The 16,557-nt window shown below is 42.2% G+C and overlaps 1 protein-coding gene across 2 annotated transcripts in view; it reads right to left on the reverse strand.

The window, feature by feature from the left end:
* Window positions 1–10,337: 10,337 nt before the first annotated feature.
* Window positions 10,338–16,557, reverse strand: part of luzp1 (leucine zipper protein 1) — a 73,442-nt gene continuing 67,222 nt past the window's right edge. For both annotated transcript variants that reach the window (XM_049595643.1, XM_049595642.1), the window contains 2 exons: window positions 14,625–14,908; window positions 10,338–12,933 (listed from right to left, as the gene is read on the reverse strand). In XM_049595643.1, coding sequence (XP_049451600.1) covers window positions 14,660–14,908 — 249 coding nt within the window. In that variant the 3' untranslated portion in view covers window positions 10,338–12,933; window positions 14,625–14,659. The remainder of the gene's footprint in view (window positions 12,934–14,624; window positions 14,909–16,557) is intronic.

A 16,557-nucleotide genomic window follows, 5' to 3' on the forward strand; every position in this document is an offset into this window, starting at 1 on the left:
GACCGCGGCACTCGGGTATTTTCACCTCCCTGGTAAACCAGAGGCTCAGAGCGGCGTGTAACTGTTGACTGGTGAGGTTATTTTTCATAATAGCCTGGAGCCCACATCAGCTTGATAGAGAGGCAGAGACATAGAGTGTGTGATAGGGAGTTATTAAAGTCCTTCGGAGGAGAGACCACAGCAAGCCTGAGCACATCTCAGGTGATTCATAGGTGTGGGGTGGAATGTACACTTACACAGGTACCAACACCTCCCACATGCTGTTAGGAGTATTTTTGGACATCATCCATAATAATCACATATGAAATAAAGCCAGGGATTATATAATGACTGAACAATGTTTCCAGCAGTATAGTGTTTTAGCTATTTAGTGACGTGGTTTTCACGAAAATTTCCTCGTCCCCAGATGATGAATTTTACAGACTAGTGATCGATAATGAAATGTAAATGCAAGTATTTTACTTTACTACAGATCTGAGGTACCTTTACTTTACTTGAGTATCTAATATCATGCAACTGTCAACTTGTGCTCCACTACACTACACTTAAGAGGGAAATCTTGTTCTTTTTACTGCATTCACTACTTTTTCGTCACAATTGCATGATGACTTTAGTTACTAGTTACTTTACAAATGACATTTTATTCACACAAACCACATGAAAATATTCAAGTGAAGCTGAAACGTTTAGTCGATCAGTTATAAAATTAACTGGCAACTAAAATCATCTGGAGTTGAGGATTTGCTGCGTTTCCTTTTGATTATTTTGATGCTGGAATACTGTTACTTTGAATACTTACCAGTGAATATCTGAAGTGCTGTATGGTAGGCAACTGGACTTGCTTGAGTGTCCTCTCATCCAAGACGCTTCTTCAGTTCCAGGAGAGTGGTGCCAAGTAGCAGCCTCTAACCTCTGTGTGGGTGTGAACCCTTGCAGAGTCGTTAAGGTCACCTGTGAGTCGTTGACACACCCTGCCATAGTGTGTGTCGTTAGGGTTAGATGGGTCCAGGTGTGGATGGGAATGGGGACATAGCACTTCAGATTACCATGACCTGGATGACTGAGAATCTTCACCAACATTACTGCTGAATATATTTTCTCGATACATACTTTAACTTTAAGGTCTTATGGTCCTACCAGTATGTGTACGATTTAGTGGCATCTAACTGTGAGGTTTGGAGATTGCAACCAGCTGAAGAACCTCTCTCTGTTAGAATTACGGAAGCCAGATTATCCACAGAAGTCTCTTCAACTCCAAAACAAACAGACCAGGGGTCCACTTTATCTAAAGATTATTGTTTGGGCTTTTTATCACCTTTAGTTAGAGCAGCTGAAGAGTGACAGGGAAAGAGGAGAGAGAATGGGGATGACACACAGCAAAGGGCCGCAGATTGGAATCGAACCTGGGCCGCTGCAAAGGACAGGGCAGATGCTGAGGTACTCACTGAGCTCAAGGCCGCCCCTATTGTGTATGCACAAAACAAGGCCTGAAAGTGGCATAGGCCAAAACAAAAGTTGTGATCTATAAAAGCAGACTTGATGGGAGAAACTTTGACCCATGCTTACGAACATTTTAGAGATGGGAAATTGAAGACACCGATAGTGAGGTGGAAGCCTGATTGTGGAAATTGTTGAATATTTTTTAGCGCACACCATTTTTGACTTTTGTCTATACCATAGACTGTATAAAAATACGGATGTAGTCACTGTGACGTCACCCATTGGTTTCTGAGTTTGCGGGTTTGAAGCTCAAAGTAGGTGTCTCTGGCCGTCGCCATCTTGGCAGTGCCTGACTCCCCCCAACTCCCGGCCAATCAAAAATGGGCAAAGAGGTGGACCAAATGAAGCCTGGTTGCATTAACACACCTCGCTCGAAGCTGCTAAGTTAGCTAAGGCTAACAAGCTAGGCTAACAAGCTACGCTACTTTGGCTAGCCCTGTGGTGTTGGCTGCTCCCGCTCATGCTCCCGCTTGGTGCCAGCTCCCTCATGAAACAAAATATCCAAAAGGCACAAACACGACTGAGAGGTCAGGTTCAATGACTTGCGAATTAGCTGAGATGACGCCTAGCAGACAGCCAGCGGCTAGTTAGTCACCCGTGATGGCACCACCTGTCACTCAAAGTGACCATGCCCTTAATTATGCACAATTTTAAGCCTTAATAAAATTTAAACGGATGAGTTATTAAAAAAATTCACCCCCACAGTTGTCATGAAAGGGGAAATTAGCTATAGAGACCAAAACCGTTTTTTGTACCAGGCTGTAAACATGTTTATTTCTGCTGTAAAGTTGAGCATTTTAACATGGGGGTCTATGGGGATTGCCTGCCTCAAGTGGCCATTCAACAAACTGCAGTTTTTGGCACTTTCGCATTGGCTTCACTCGTCATCCCTGGAGTTTGCCGCTTGGTCTACTTACATCTCTAGTGTGGATCCTACACACTGTTTTTTAAATGAGACCCCGTGTGATTAAAACCAGTAAAAACACTGAATAAAGCAGTTTCACGTTACAAATCAGTGTTTCTCTGCCGCTGTTCGGTATGTCGCAGATGAGCCGCTAGCCCAGTACCTGCTAATATGTGCCCACCCTTTTCTCTGATGACTTAAGATCCAGACGTTCAGGAGGTTTTAGCGGGAGCTGAATTATCTGCAGAGGTCTTCCTCTCCAAAACAAACACACCCAGTAAAGCAGTTTAAAGTTAAAAAAAAAAATCTCTTTTTTGACGCTCTTTTCATTGAGGGGCTGCTAACTACGATGAAACCACTAATGGCCCTATCTAGAACCACTGTTTGGTTTGTCCAACCTGGGCTTCTGTAAAAACATGGCGGTGCAACATGGCAATCTCCTTAGACAAGGGCCCGCTCCCTATGTAGATATTAACGGCTCATTACAAGGTAACAAGAACACTTCGATTCATATTTTCAGCTCCCTTCAATGCAGGACTTCTACTAGTAACAGAGTAGTTTTACAGTGTGGTATTTAATACTTTAGTAGAGTACTTTTACTTAAGTAAAGGATCTGGTACTTCCTGCACCACTGCTGTTAATCCCCTGACTTTTCTTCTGGGCCATCAGCTCAAAATTCTACTTAGCCTGATACTGTCAAAGTTAAATACATGCAAATGTAACACCAGTCCCACCAGCTGTACTTTGTGTTTAGCACTAATTAGCATGTTTGCATGTTAGCACACTAAACTATAATTAGGAGCAACATTTTACCTGCATAACATCCACGTTTGTGTGTTAGCACACTGATGTTAGCATTTAGCTCCAAGCACCTCTTTGCTTAATTGGCATGGAGTCGTTCCTGTGTTCCTAACGGCCTTGTGTAGCCTTGTGTGGAGTGTTGAGCTGTGAGACGAGTGGTGTAGGTGGGTGATTTTGACATATTGACCCAGGGAAACATACATTGGACCTTTGACCTAAGGAAGAACATAGCTGAGAACATAAAACCCTTTAAAGGTCCACATTAAATGTCACATTGGGAGGATATTTTCCAGGGAACATATATGGAACATAGATTCGCTCCGGCTAGCAAAGTTATAATCATTTTTCTAAGTTACAATTATCAGCCTGGTTTCACTTCTTTAGTTATTCAAAGCTGCAGGCTCTGTGCGTGTATTTTCACAACAAACATCACCCTCCGTCTCTCCTGTCACACCTGTTGTAGGCAGTGAAGCCTCTTTCTCACTCCTCCATAATCCTCCTCTTCCTCCTCCTCCTCCACTCGCCTGCAGTGCAACTGAGTCATTTCCATGGTTGACTTCACCGCACTAATTCAGGTCAGGCATCGGCGTACCAGGGTCTAAACAGGCACCACTGTGTTAGGGTAGCACCTCCCTGCATTTGAACTTGGGACAGATTAAACCACACAAGCAGTGAGACAGTGTTAACCCCTGACTCTCAACCAGTTTGACTCATGACACCCCGGCAAACAAACCAAGGCCTGATTCCCTTTTGCTGTTCTCTATGGTGATAACTGATGATTTATTTTTTTTCCTGTGCCTCTAACTCTTTATTCTGAAAGAAGCCTTAGAGCATTTGTGATTAAAAATAGGCCTTTTTTCCACAGTACACATGTTAACGTGTCATAATTGGTTAAACACAGCAGGTAATGATAACATAACAATGGCTTTGTTCCATTCAAGCACCCTAAGACTGAGGCGGCAAACTGTGATTCAGCTGTAATCAATTTTAATATTTTGCTTTACCTATTATGACATGTTAAAATCTCAAAGGGGTCATGTATCAGGAATTCTGTTTTTTATTTTTATTTTTGTCTTTTATATCTTTTTATACAGTTGTCTAAATGTCTATTTATTCATACAGCTGAATATAAAGATGTGTAATATATAGTTTGATATGATTGGGATTATGAGTATATAAATGAAACTTTCATTTTATTTTATTTATTTATGTGACTCAAGACCATAGCCACCTGGTATGGAGCGCAAACGTAACATACAGTGATAACAAATGATAGCACATGGCATGGCTAAAGTACAACAAATGTTACTTAAGCAAAGGAAAGACATTCTTCAGATACCCACCTAGTTTAAAAATAGCTTCTGGCCTATCTGATTGTAATAAAAGTAGTAATTTAAACGTAGATAGGCAGTTTAAATAATACTTTGGCACACATCTTTCTCTGTAACTCATTAAGCATACGCTCATGTTACTAATCTCCCACATGCAGATCCTCTCGTTTCTGTTCAACCCTAAATATCTTAGACACCAGTGACTTCAAGACTTACTCTTACTCTAAAATTACAAAAAAATGACTCCTGGTTTTCATTCATTCATTCATTCTCCGTAACCACTTACCTTATTGGGGCTCACGGGGGGCTGGAGCCTATCCCAGCTGACATTGGGCGAGAGGCAGGGTACACCCTGGACAGGTCACCAGACTATCACAGGGCTGACACATAGAGACAAACAACCATTCACACTCACACTCACATCTACAGTCAATGTAGAGTCACCAATTAACCTGCATGTCTTTGGACTGTGGGAGGAAGCCGGAGTATCCGGAGAAAACCCACACTGACACAGGGAGAGAACATGCAAAGGTGCAGAGAAGGGCTCCCCACCCTGGGATTGAACCAGGAATCCTCTTGCTGTGAAGCGACAATGCTAACTACTGCACCGTTTAAATCCCAGAGCAGGAAGTATTGTCCAAAAAAGTGCCTCAAGAATGAGGCCTAAAACCTGGAAATGAGATCACATTTATCCACTCATGGTTTCCTCACCTTGAAGTCAATGGGTTTTTGGTTTGACGCCTGAAATAAGGTCATAAATAAGGCATTTTTAAAAAAAGTGGTTGCTAACAAGTGGCTAAATGAGGCTACAGAGCATCATTATTCTGAGCCGCGACAAACACAGCTGTACAGTCTTTTTATAGTGGGAGTTACTTCTGTGTCGGCCTACAGACAAACGCCATCTCTGGAGCACCTGGGGTCACTTGCTGTCAACCAGAACATGTTGAACTTTTTCTCTATGATTTTCACCATCGACACAATAAAGGCCACGCAGCTGAATTCAACATGTTCAGGCTTGTTCTCTGCAATTCTACAAAACTGTTTAGGGTAACCTTGGAAATTATCAGGCAGCTTGAGTTGAAGTGAAAAAGCTTCACACCCAAAAAAAACCCCCCTCTCCTTAGATGCACCGAGCATTACTGATGAATACTGAAATAACTTGAGAATCACAGGTTGGTTATTTCACATGCAAAGTCAGATTTATCAGACTAGATCATGTAGATGAGATGGTGATTTAAAAGCGACCAGCAACAGAAGTGCTGGCGTTCACAAAGTGAGGCGTAGCTGTTTAAGAGAAAGTCGTGTGTGCTGACTTTGCATTCCACAACAGCTTGTGGTTTTCCTCTTTGTACCTGACCAATTTGCCTCATTTGTCTGCCTGCTGCTTATTTTGCGTGCCATCAGCACATACACACACACACACACACACACACACACACACACACAGAGGGTGTACTGCTATGAAATCAAAACTTGCTGAGCTTGTTCGGCAAAAAGCATGAAAGAGATTAACATACATGGCTGAGTTTTACACACACACACACACACACTCTCACATTCACTGACACAGGTTTCAACATGGAGACGTGTTACAAACAGGTTGGTTTTTATTTTTATTGGAATACATATGGTCTGCTGTACAGTTGGCAGCTTCAAGAGACCTACATGCAGAGTGCGCCAGCCACAGTTAAGGTTAAAACATGCACAATGTATTAAGTCTAAAACAGAAAAAAAGAAAGCCTCCCCACAAAGTCCACCTGGCATCGCTGACACACGGAGAAGCAAGATTAAATCATAAAACGCCTTTTTGATCTGATTTCACTACATACAGCTTTGTATTTGACACCTCTGTTTGTCAGTCTCCTTCTTCTGCGTACAAACTTATAAACACTAAAAAAAAGGTTGATTGTACAGGCCTGAAATTCTTGTATCTGTGCATGTATGCGTGTAAGAGAGATGAGATCCAGTTACATGTTTAATTTCTATTAGATTATCTGTGTGTCTTTATATATATATATATACACATGTGTGTGTCTGGGGCCTGCACGCTTCTTTCTTTGGCAGCACTTACAAACATACAGCACAGAAGATGTACGAACCCTGAATTTACGAGCGAGGGAGAACAGAGCAGCGGAGAGAGAGGCTGAAAGCACTGAATGGTCACCCGATAAAAACGGGGACGACACATGGTGAACCGCTCAGCGCCGCCATCCTGCTCAGCTCTGATAAAATGCACATAGCTCTCATTCTTCAATGACTATGACACAACCCTGGCCTCCTCTCGCTCTCTGTGATCCGTGGTGTGCTGTCATGTCTCCAGGTCGTGAGAAATGTCTCGCATTAAAACAACAAACACAAAATACAGGAAGAAAGTACTCTCCAGGAGTGTCATAACAATGAGGAAGATACATTATCTTGCAAAAAATATCATTTCTTAAAATCAAGATGGACAAATACTTAATATATTTCAATAATAAGGCCCACTTTACAAAATTACAAGTTTCCTTAAATAAAATCTATCCGATATAGCTTCCAAAATAAGACATCTTTTGTTTAACAAAGAAATAAAAACACAATTAAGCAGAAAACAAAAAAAAAGAAAACCATCAAATTGAATATTTCCCCTTAATTTCAGCATCTTAGAGACAGGGTGACCACCTAGGGAAGCATTGGCACTGTCTCCGACTGTAAACTGGAAATACTGTGGAATGATTTTGGCACAATGTCAGAAGGCTGAGATGCAGGCATAACAGGGTGCCATACCTCAAAATAAAATATGTTCAAACACGTTTCATTCACTGCCAATTTCCTTTCTTTCACTGGTGAGATGATTTTTTTTAAATACTCTAATTTGGCTGGTGACAAAACACACAACGTATCTGACTGGTACATTCAGCAAACAGCTACTGAAACTCAGTTAAAATACAAATCTGGGACACAAAAGAGGAAACTTTTTGACAAAGGGGACTAAGGGAGCATTAGTAGTTTGAGGTCTTAAAGTTAAGTGCTGGTTAAGTGCAGATTACAGCCTACGCCACCCAATGACACCATGACCCTGGCTTCACAATGGAAGCCTTTGAGGAGAAGGGCCCGCTCGCTGCCCGAGAGCCATTTCTGCCTCGCCACGCCAATCTCCACTAAGTACATTCTAGTCTACTTTATAAAAGGGGAAAAAACAATGACTTGTAAATAACGGATGTTTATACATACACCACCAGAGCTTAAGAGGATTTCTGTTAACTCCTACGTTGGTATTTGAGCAGGAAGCAGCCACTTTTCGCTCCGCCGCTTAACTACCTCTTGCCTTTGTAGGGATTTTCAACCATATCATTCGCAGCCTAAATATTCTGCTCCATCGCACCGCCTCTCTCATTCAACAAATGTTCTGCAAAACCGCCATCGTTCAGGGAGGAGAGGAACCGCCGAAACCTCTGAAAACAGCCCCCAGCTGTTTCTTTATGGCGCCACAAAAGCCATAGAAGTCTCGAAACCTGTAAAGTCTTCACGTCAGTCCCACATGACCAGTCAGTACATTCCACCACGTCAACGCTGTACAGGCTCTCACCACTGGAAGCAACGAAAAAGACCTATAGCATGTAAAGAGGGCTGTGCAGCCCAAAACACATATAGGAAGAAGCTTAAAGGCTAACTTCTGTTTTGTTTTGTTTTGTTTTGTTTTTCAACCTGGACCCATTTTCCCATGTGTCTTCGTGACTAATGGGAACAACATTTGATGAAATTGGTCCAGTACAGAGGCAGACCTTTTCTTAAAGAGAAAGATCCAGAAACAGCCCCAAAATCGCCATCACCAAACCTACCAGACTCCATTTAAAAAAACAATTTTAAAACATACAGAGCCAGCATATTTGCACATCTAACTGAGTGAATTAAGGGTTTATTTCAAACAAACTAGAGATGGTGATTGTTAGAACAACAGAAAGATGAACCAAGACATCTTCTGTGAGTTTTATTTTGTTTCTGTCAACTTTGAATGAAGCATGTTTCTTGATTATAAAGTAACTGCTTTTTTAAATGGAGTCTGGTGGGTTTAGTGATGGCAATGTTGGAGCTGTTTCTGGTTTAACAAAAAGGTCTCTCTCTTTAGGGATCTCTTCCAAAATGTTGTCAGACACTTAGAATGACAATCTGATCCTATCAGTGGCAAAAACAAGCCATTTATGGACGTAAACTGACGATGCACAAATGCCCCAAGTGCTTACATCGTAGCCTGTTTCACAACTGCTGGCTGTAGTAGTCTCGCTCAATACCGGACAAATTTCATAAAATGTTGTTCCCATTAGTCACTTTGACACAAAAACATGGGAAAATAGGGTGCACAACAAATACTGAAGTTACCCTTTAAAGTGGTCTTCATCCTGGCACACAGAGTCCAGCTGGGTTTCAGTGGGCGGCGTGGACGTACAGTCGGTAGTTAGTGTACTTTGGGGCCTTGTAAGGAAGAAAGGCATCATGTGTAGCAGAGGATGGAGTTTCAACTTTGCCCTTTAAAAAGGCCCTGCTTTCTTTGAAGCTGATCTCCAGGAGGGAAACCCTCCGACGCGTCATGAAACATACAGTTTCCGACAGCTGGGCTCTTCCTGGGGGGGGGGGGGGGGGGCAGGTTTAAAAGCAGAAAGTGAGAAAGGTAGAGGAATGAGGGAAAGCGCAAGAGACAAACGACAGAGGTTGCACAGTGTAGTTGTAGTAAGGACGGGTGAAATTGGAGGATTGTCTCTATTATTTACTGGGCGGAGGGAAACAGGTGACACAAGGGGGCAGTAAGGCAGGATAAGGGTTGAGGAGGGCGTCAGCACTTGCATCACTGAGTTGCTATATACAGAAATCCTGACCCACAGTGATGTCAGCCTCGAAAACAAACAAAAAACAAAAACAATCTCCCGCCCTGCGTGCCAACTCTGACAAACACGTGCACATTTCTCAGTCGGTATCTTCTTACTCGGGGATCTGCAGCAGCTTACAACACACCAGTTCACACGTTGGGCTTTAAAACGAGAGCCCTCGCTGTCATATTAATAACAACAGTGTTGGTTGACCACGCCACGTGCGTCTCTGGCAGCATGAGCTCAGACGAAACTGGACATTCAATACCTCTCTTTTAATTATCCCTAAAGCGGACATCACTGCCAAGCTGTCACTCTTCCTCTCTCCTGTATTTAGAAGCCCTGAGTCAAGACGTAGAGACAGGATTAGATGCAGCCCTGACCTCTGACCTTTCAGCTACTTAGGGAGCTGCCCATCACTTTCTAATGACAGGCCTCTGGCCTTCAATTAAACAACTCTCTGAACCAACAACATATCACGGCTGTTTAGGACAAGGCTTTCCCTTTAGGAAATGAGAATCCAAGGAAGATGCAGAGAAACAGAGGAAGAGGGAGGAAGAGAGGAAAGGGGGGAGGGAAGGAGGGACACTTTGCTAAAACTCTAAAAGGAAAATTGGAATCGCTTAAAAGATGAGAGATTGGGGAGAACATGGCAATCCCTCTTGGTAAATGAGAAGAGTGGTAGTAGGAACAATAACAGAGAAAGCACAGAAAGACTATATGATCATCAAGTCTTGGCATGTGCACTAAGAGCTCTGAACAGTACGTCTGGTCTGTTTTTGCTCTATCATAAAGCCAGCAGCGGCCATGAAGAGGCCACATGGCAATCCTTTCCGGCTGTGCTGCACCCTGCGACTCTGACAGACAAATTCAAAGGACATAGCTTTTCGGGCGGTGCGGTCTATATTCTTTAAAAGGGTACTTTGAAGTTGGGTTAGAAAAAAAAAATAGCTTTTTCTCAGGGAACCTTGCTTTGACATCCCTCAGGGAGGAGTTCCCTCAAAGAACTTTTTACACTTGAACCAAAATACTTTTACGACGTTCCATACAACAATTCTCTCGAAGGAAAAAATATAAAGTTATAGAAAAAACTGAACCTCACAATCAGTATTGCGTGTCATTTCTACGAACAGCAAGAGTAAGATTATGGTGCAAGTCTGGATTGGTTGGGACAATCTACCTCTCTTACTGTATCTCAAGGCACAGATGAACATACTGTCAATATTTCTAGCACAGAGTAATGGAAATAAACATAGGTGAACATGTGCATTCTGACGGTAAACAAACATTTCAGTTTGGAGTCATCACTGATCTGTATGCACAGCATGATTACAGACATTGTTGCAGACATTGCATGGGGGGGACAGTTTATTGATTGCATATAATCTCCTGCTTGCATAAACAGTAATGTGACGAAGCGGCGACAGACTGGGCTCCTGCCACCGCGGGCAGATCTCTACACAATAAAAGAACCTGTACATATATGGAGACTAATAAATATAACAACTAGATGGCGGCTGGTAGAATACAGGAGAACTGAGAAATGCACTGAGACTCAAACGGCCCACCCCCAGCAGGGTCTGACTCAACACAGCATTGAAATCCATAACAGCAGAGGAACCAGACGGAGCTTTAAAAACCCCCGAGTTCTTCAACGGATTTGTCCCAAGTTGTCACAGTTACATGATCTTGTCAGATAAACAAAAGAAATGCAGTTGTGTTGGATCGGTGCAACAAGCAATTGGTCATTCTCAGCTGCATTCAGGAGCGACATTCATAAATTTTGCAGTGGGATCGAAGTTTACATCGAGTCCAGCAGGAACCTGTTAAAAGTCTGACAATGTTTCTGTCATAGATATGCACCGTTTACCTCAACGAAAACACCTCTTTTTATTACTGGCCACTACTGAATTGGTTTCTATGGCACCCCCATTGTTGCAGTGACACCCTCCAATGAGAGATTGCTCCAACATACCAACCACGAGTTGATATTTCATGATGTAACAAAATAATACACCTCTATAGAAATAAGAAATGGAGATAAGCTGGGACGATTCGCACGGCGAACCCAGTCACGTACAAGCTGAACTGTCAGTTCCTTGTGGTTAGGAGTCTTCCTATGACTGGCTGGCATGTCCACACTATTTACAGCAGCACTGAAAAAAAATGTCCGCCTCGCCAGGCCAGGTTTGCTGGTAATCTGAATGTCTAATGTTCAGTTAAAACAGAAACTCCATTTTGCTATGGCTCTCTTAAAAATACATGAATGAGGACAATTGCAACAGCTGTAAAACAAAGCACCATGGAAATTGTAGCATGGTTTGAGGTTATAAACAATGCCCCCCCTCTTCTAATTATTATTTTTTTCTACATGTGCATTGCATTTCATTGCGTGCAAACTACGATTTTTTTGTGTTGATATGGTTGAGCAGAAGGGGAAAGGATAATGCAGAACAGGAAGCGAATTACAAAGAAAATCACTGGTGAAAATGGCAAAAAGCATAAATAAGGTCCCGGTCTGTCTGTCACGGTGTGTGTGCATGTGTGTGTGTTTGTGTGTGTGTGTGTGCTCCTTGAATGCAGCCAACCAGCAATCCTTTAAGCAGAGTGCATGCTGAGTCACAATCTTTCAAGTGCTCTTCATTTATTACTTAGAAACATGCAAATGTTCGTTCAACATCCAAGACCTCAAATTAAATCCAGTTTGAGGCTGCATGCCAGAAAGTGGTGACACGGGTTTAAAATAAACCAAAAGTTAAAAATGAGCATGTGTTTGTATGGTTTTGTGTATTTATGTGTGAGAAAATCGGGAAAATAAGCACACATGGCAGTCAAAGCAAACATGTAAGTGAATATCGTGGTACGAGTCGGCAAAGACGGTAATTCGCTTCCTGTTTTTGGTCACATTAAAAACGTAAAGATACTTTAGTTTGTGTAGAACTCTGCATGAAGATCCAGCCCTATGAGATGAAGATGCATCTGTAACATTGTACTGCTGTTGACTGAAGATCGGGATGGAGAAAGGTTGAAATTCTGATGCAGAAGCGACACATATCCAGCTCCATTGAGGTCACTGTAATGGTCCTCTGAGAAAGGCATTCTCAAAGTTTGAGTCCTTCTTCCTCTAACTCTCTTTAAACCCTCTCTGGCACGCAGGAAAAAAAATCCCCAGCCGTCCCCAGCATGCCAGCCTCTCCCTTGTCAAGTTTCGGGATTATACTATAATACATCCAACACGAGAAGCAGAAGAGGATACATGGGCTGGTGAGGCGACCTCCAAAAACACTGTACAGGCACTGTCTTTCCATTTATGCCTCTTTTGGGACAGAGAAAGTTCCGGATAGGAAGAGCTGTTCACGTCTCAGCGTACACTCAGGGTCAGAGTTAAGGATGTCAGGTCTGTGGTTTGTTGTTCTATATGGCTGCGACTGCAATTTTTCTTTGCTTTGCTTGCTATGAAAGCTGGGGATGTTGACTTTTGGAGACGGTGGTAGCCATTAGTTGATGGGAGACTGATGTTTGGCCCTCCTTGTGCCATTGAGAGCTTAATGGAGTGCTGTTAAGAGAAAAATGAAGAGAAATACTTTACTTAATCTTCATATTTTAGCACAGACATTCATCTTCTGTCGACAAATGATTGGTCTGTAATTTCTAAATAATATCTTAGAGCGTTTGCCACAAAAAACAAGATAATTTGGACCTAATTATGAGGGAAATAGAGACAGTGTTCAACTGGTACATTTCCAATCAAAATTAATTTCCAAAAAATCTCAGTCCTTTAGTTAGCGTACAGCTGAACATGCATAAATGTGAAATTTGTTTGTATACATGCAAACTTGTATGAAGAGTTAAGTTTCTGAAAAGAAATGACTAATCAATGAATAATAATTTGGGTTTAAATGAAGCTTTACTCAAGAAATCCCCAAAAGTCTTCTAATTAGAAATGTGCGAAATGCATTGCCCAGTCAGTTTAAAATTGCTACCATCGCTGGTCAGCACCAGAAATACTAATCTGTCAAACATATTATTTAAATTATATGTTATTGATGTACGCATTTAAATTACATGTTTTGTGTGAAAGGAATGTAAGGCCTGTCTAAAATATAAGCCTGCTGATTTCAGTGATTTAAGCAAATACTAGCCCATGCTACTAATTGAAGTTTTACCGTATATGTCTTTCTAGTCAAATGTTGGTTACAACAGGGTGTCTACAGATCTCAGACAGTTAAATTCAATGCTTTTTCAGACCCTTTCAAGACACCAGGACAGATTTTTGAACAAATCCTATTTTACTTATTTAAACATCACAGGTAAACATTGCAGGCAAGAAGTATATATGTGGTCTTGTGCAGAGGTAGATGCTATGCAGGAATATGGTTATTTGAGTGAGTTAAGGCAATCTACATTTTGCCAACAGGTGCAAGTATGAAGTAAAATGACAGTATTATAGTTTTTTAAAGATTTGCAACATTAGAAATGTGGACTTTTACATAGAAAGGCGCCACTCATTTCCACAAAAAGAAATTAAAAACTGGATAAATGAAATAAGACAGTAGTTAAGACCTCACAAATTCAAATTTAAGACTGCTGTTATGTATGAATTTAAGACATTTTAAGACGTTTTAAGCTTCAGCTGCACTTAAAATACAATTTAGTCATAGAAAAACACGATTAATGATTTCAAATAGCTCTAAAAATACACAATAACTTCTTTGGACAATCTTTAACCTTAATTTTGATGTTATCTGAGTGTTTTCTTCCTTTTAGACTAGTCGACCAGTCTAAGCTTCCATCTAAAAGTAAGGCACATTAGTCGTTAGGCAGAACCCTACTCCTAATTAATGCCAAAGTAAATAGTCCTTCCAAGGAAACTGCTGAGGAGTCAGGAAAATATTTGCAATTATGGACAATAAAGGATTTCTCCTTCATGCTTGCTTGCAGGTTTAGCTACAGCCCAGTTCACCTGGAATTGCCTTGCTCAGGGACACCTCAGCAGGGTGGATGCCAACTGTTACTGGGGCACCCCGATGGAGGTCACTCTACTTATTTAACCACTGCACTGCTGCCCCCATGATGGATGTACTACACCCAGTGCTGTAAACTGTGCTGCAACAGTGTCAGCTTAACTTCATACTGGGAATTTGATTTGAAACCCCTCTTAAGAGATGTGACATCATTGCAGCAGGGGTAATTAACATCTTCTTTAATTAATGAGTTCAGGAGTCAAAAGAAAAGATCTTCTCCTACCTGTCGTCTTGCTGTAGAAGTCCCGCTCAGCTGGTCTAATGATGCTCAGAGTGGCGCTGGCTCCACGGTCTGCTCCCCGCTCCACTCCTCCCCTCAGCTCTGGCCCCTGACCCTTGACCCCGACTGGCCCACACATCCCCTCTGGAGGAGGAGGAGGCCCCTGTTGTCTTGGACGCCCGGTCGTAAGAGCTCCCCAGGTGGTGAGGGTCGCTGCTGCCTAGGTGCCGCCTCCAGGAGGCTGGGCTGTGGCTTGGGTTTGGAATGGGCTCTATGCTATCAGCAGCCTGGAGAGGTTAGAAAAATTGGATAAAGAGAAGTCTTGTTGAGAGTCTGCATTGGCAGCTGCAGTAAGTCCTCATTTAATAAGTGGATTTGTTTGGCACTGGCATGATCAGAGAGCCAAACATTATAACAGAGGTTCATTTAATCCCATATTCTGGACTTGTGTATAGAAGTTCTGGGCATTTTGTTTGGATGGTTCGGGGCCTTGTTTGGACTTCTGTATCATGTGGGCATTAAATACATGCTGCTTATGTTAACTGGTGTGTGACAAGGAAAGTCTGCCATGTGGACTTCTGCCAGGGGAAAAATCCCCAACCAAAAACCCCAAACATACCCCAAGCTGAGAGATTTATAATTTGGTGGGCTGACTAGAAAACAAACCCCACGTTACTAGCTTGTGGTGGCTACAGCGGCACGTCCCCTCTCATAACCTCAGTAACCCTGCTCTCAGAAAGCGAGAGTTAGATGACGAAGCAGTTCCTAAAGCACACAGAAACAGCACCCCGCTCCTGTAATTTCAGCTTTAAAAAAGCACCATAATTAGTGACATTTGGTGGGTTGGAGTTGGCTTCTGATGCCGTTTTAGAATGCATTCTCGCTAATTGGCTTTAATGGAGCCCTGCTGGACTGCCTTTCTCGGTCTCCAGGGGTAACAGACAGGAAATCAGTCACCGGCGATCCCTGCCAAGTAGGCGTGTTCAGTGTGGTCACTTCCTGCCCCAGTCACCGAGGGGAGGAAACGGCAGAGTGGCATATTCTCCTTCTATGGTAAGCCACTGCTGCAAGACCGGGGGCTTTCGCAAGGTTGCCATGTAATGCGCTCCCAGTGTTCCTCCTACACTCAACAGGAGGCTTGTGCATTGTTCAACACATTGTCACAGACTTTAAATAACAAGGTAATAAAAAATACACATGACAACAAAGATTTGGAGTATTTACCAAAAGTTAAAAGAAGAGGCTTGAAAATAACAATGATGCTTTATAGAGCTAAACAGCTTTAAAGATGTGTGGCTTTGGTCAAAGGAAAATTAGTAACTTCTGTGTGTGTGCCAATGGAGAGCTTTTTCCCATGTGGCTGAAAGTTAATTTAAGAAAATATTTGGGCAAGAGCAACATCAGCCTGTAATAAATGCTGTTAAGTAAGTTGATGTGCCACAGCAGAGGAAATCTACTGGGAACAGCAAGTGCTGCTGTCATCACAGACCTGCTCCAGCTCACACCAGAACGCCTTCAGCTTGGAAAACCCACTTTTATAGGCTGTTATAATCAGAAACACTAAATCATGTCTGGCAACACAGCACGACGATTTGACACAATAAAAAACAGAGAAGGTGGGAGTAAGAAAAGCAGTGCTGTTAGGTACAGATCTCCTACAAACTTTTATATGTCAGATGAAGAGGACATTTTGGTTTCTCAAAAATTAGATAACAAGACAGTTACCACTCTCATATCTTTATAGTTAATAACTGGAGCCAGCAGCCAATTAGCGTAGCTAAGAATAATGACTGCCAACAGAAAAAAACGTGCCTGGATCTGCACCTACATATTTACCATACAGACAGAGAGTGGTATCAATCCTCTCTTCTGACTAAAGCTGATACACACGTTTTCCAAAATGTCGTAATTGCTAACCCTCCTGTTTGTCTCGGGA

This window comes from Epinephelus fuscoguttatus, linkage group LG14 (assembly GCF_011397635.1).
Source record: "Epinephelus fuscoguttatus linkage group LG14, E.fuscoguttatus.final_Chr_v1".
In the NCBI taxonomy this organism is placed as follows: domain Eukaryota; kingdom Metazoa; phylum Chordata; class Actinopteri; order Perciformes; family Serranidae; genus Epinephelus; species Epinephelus fuscoguttatus.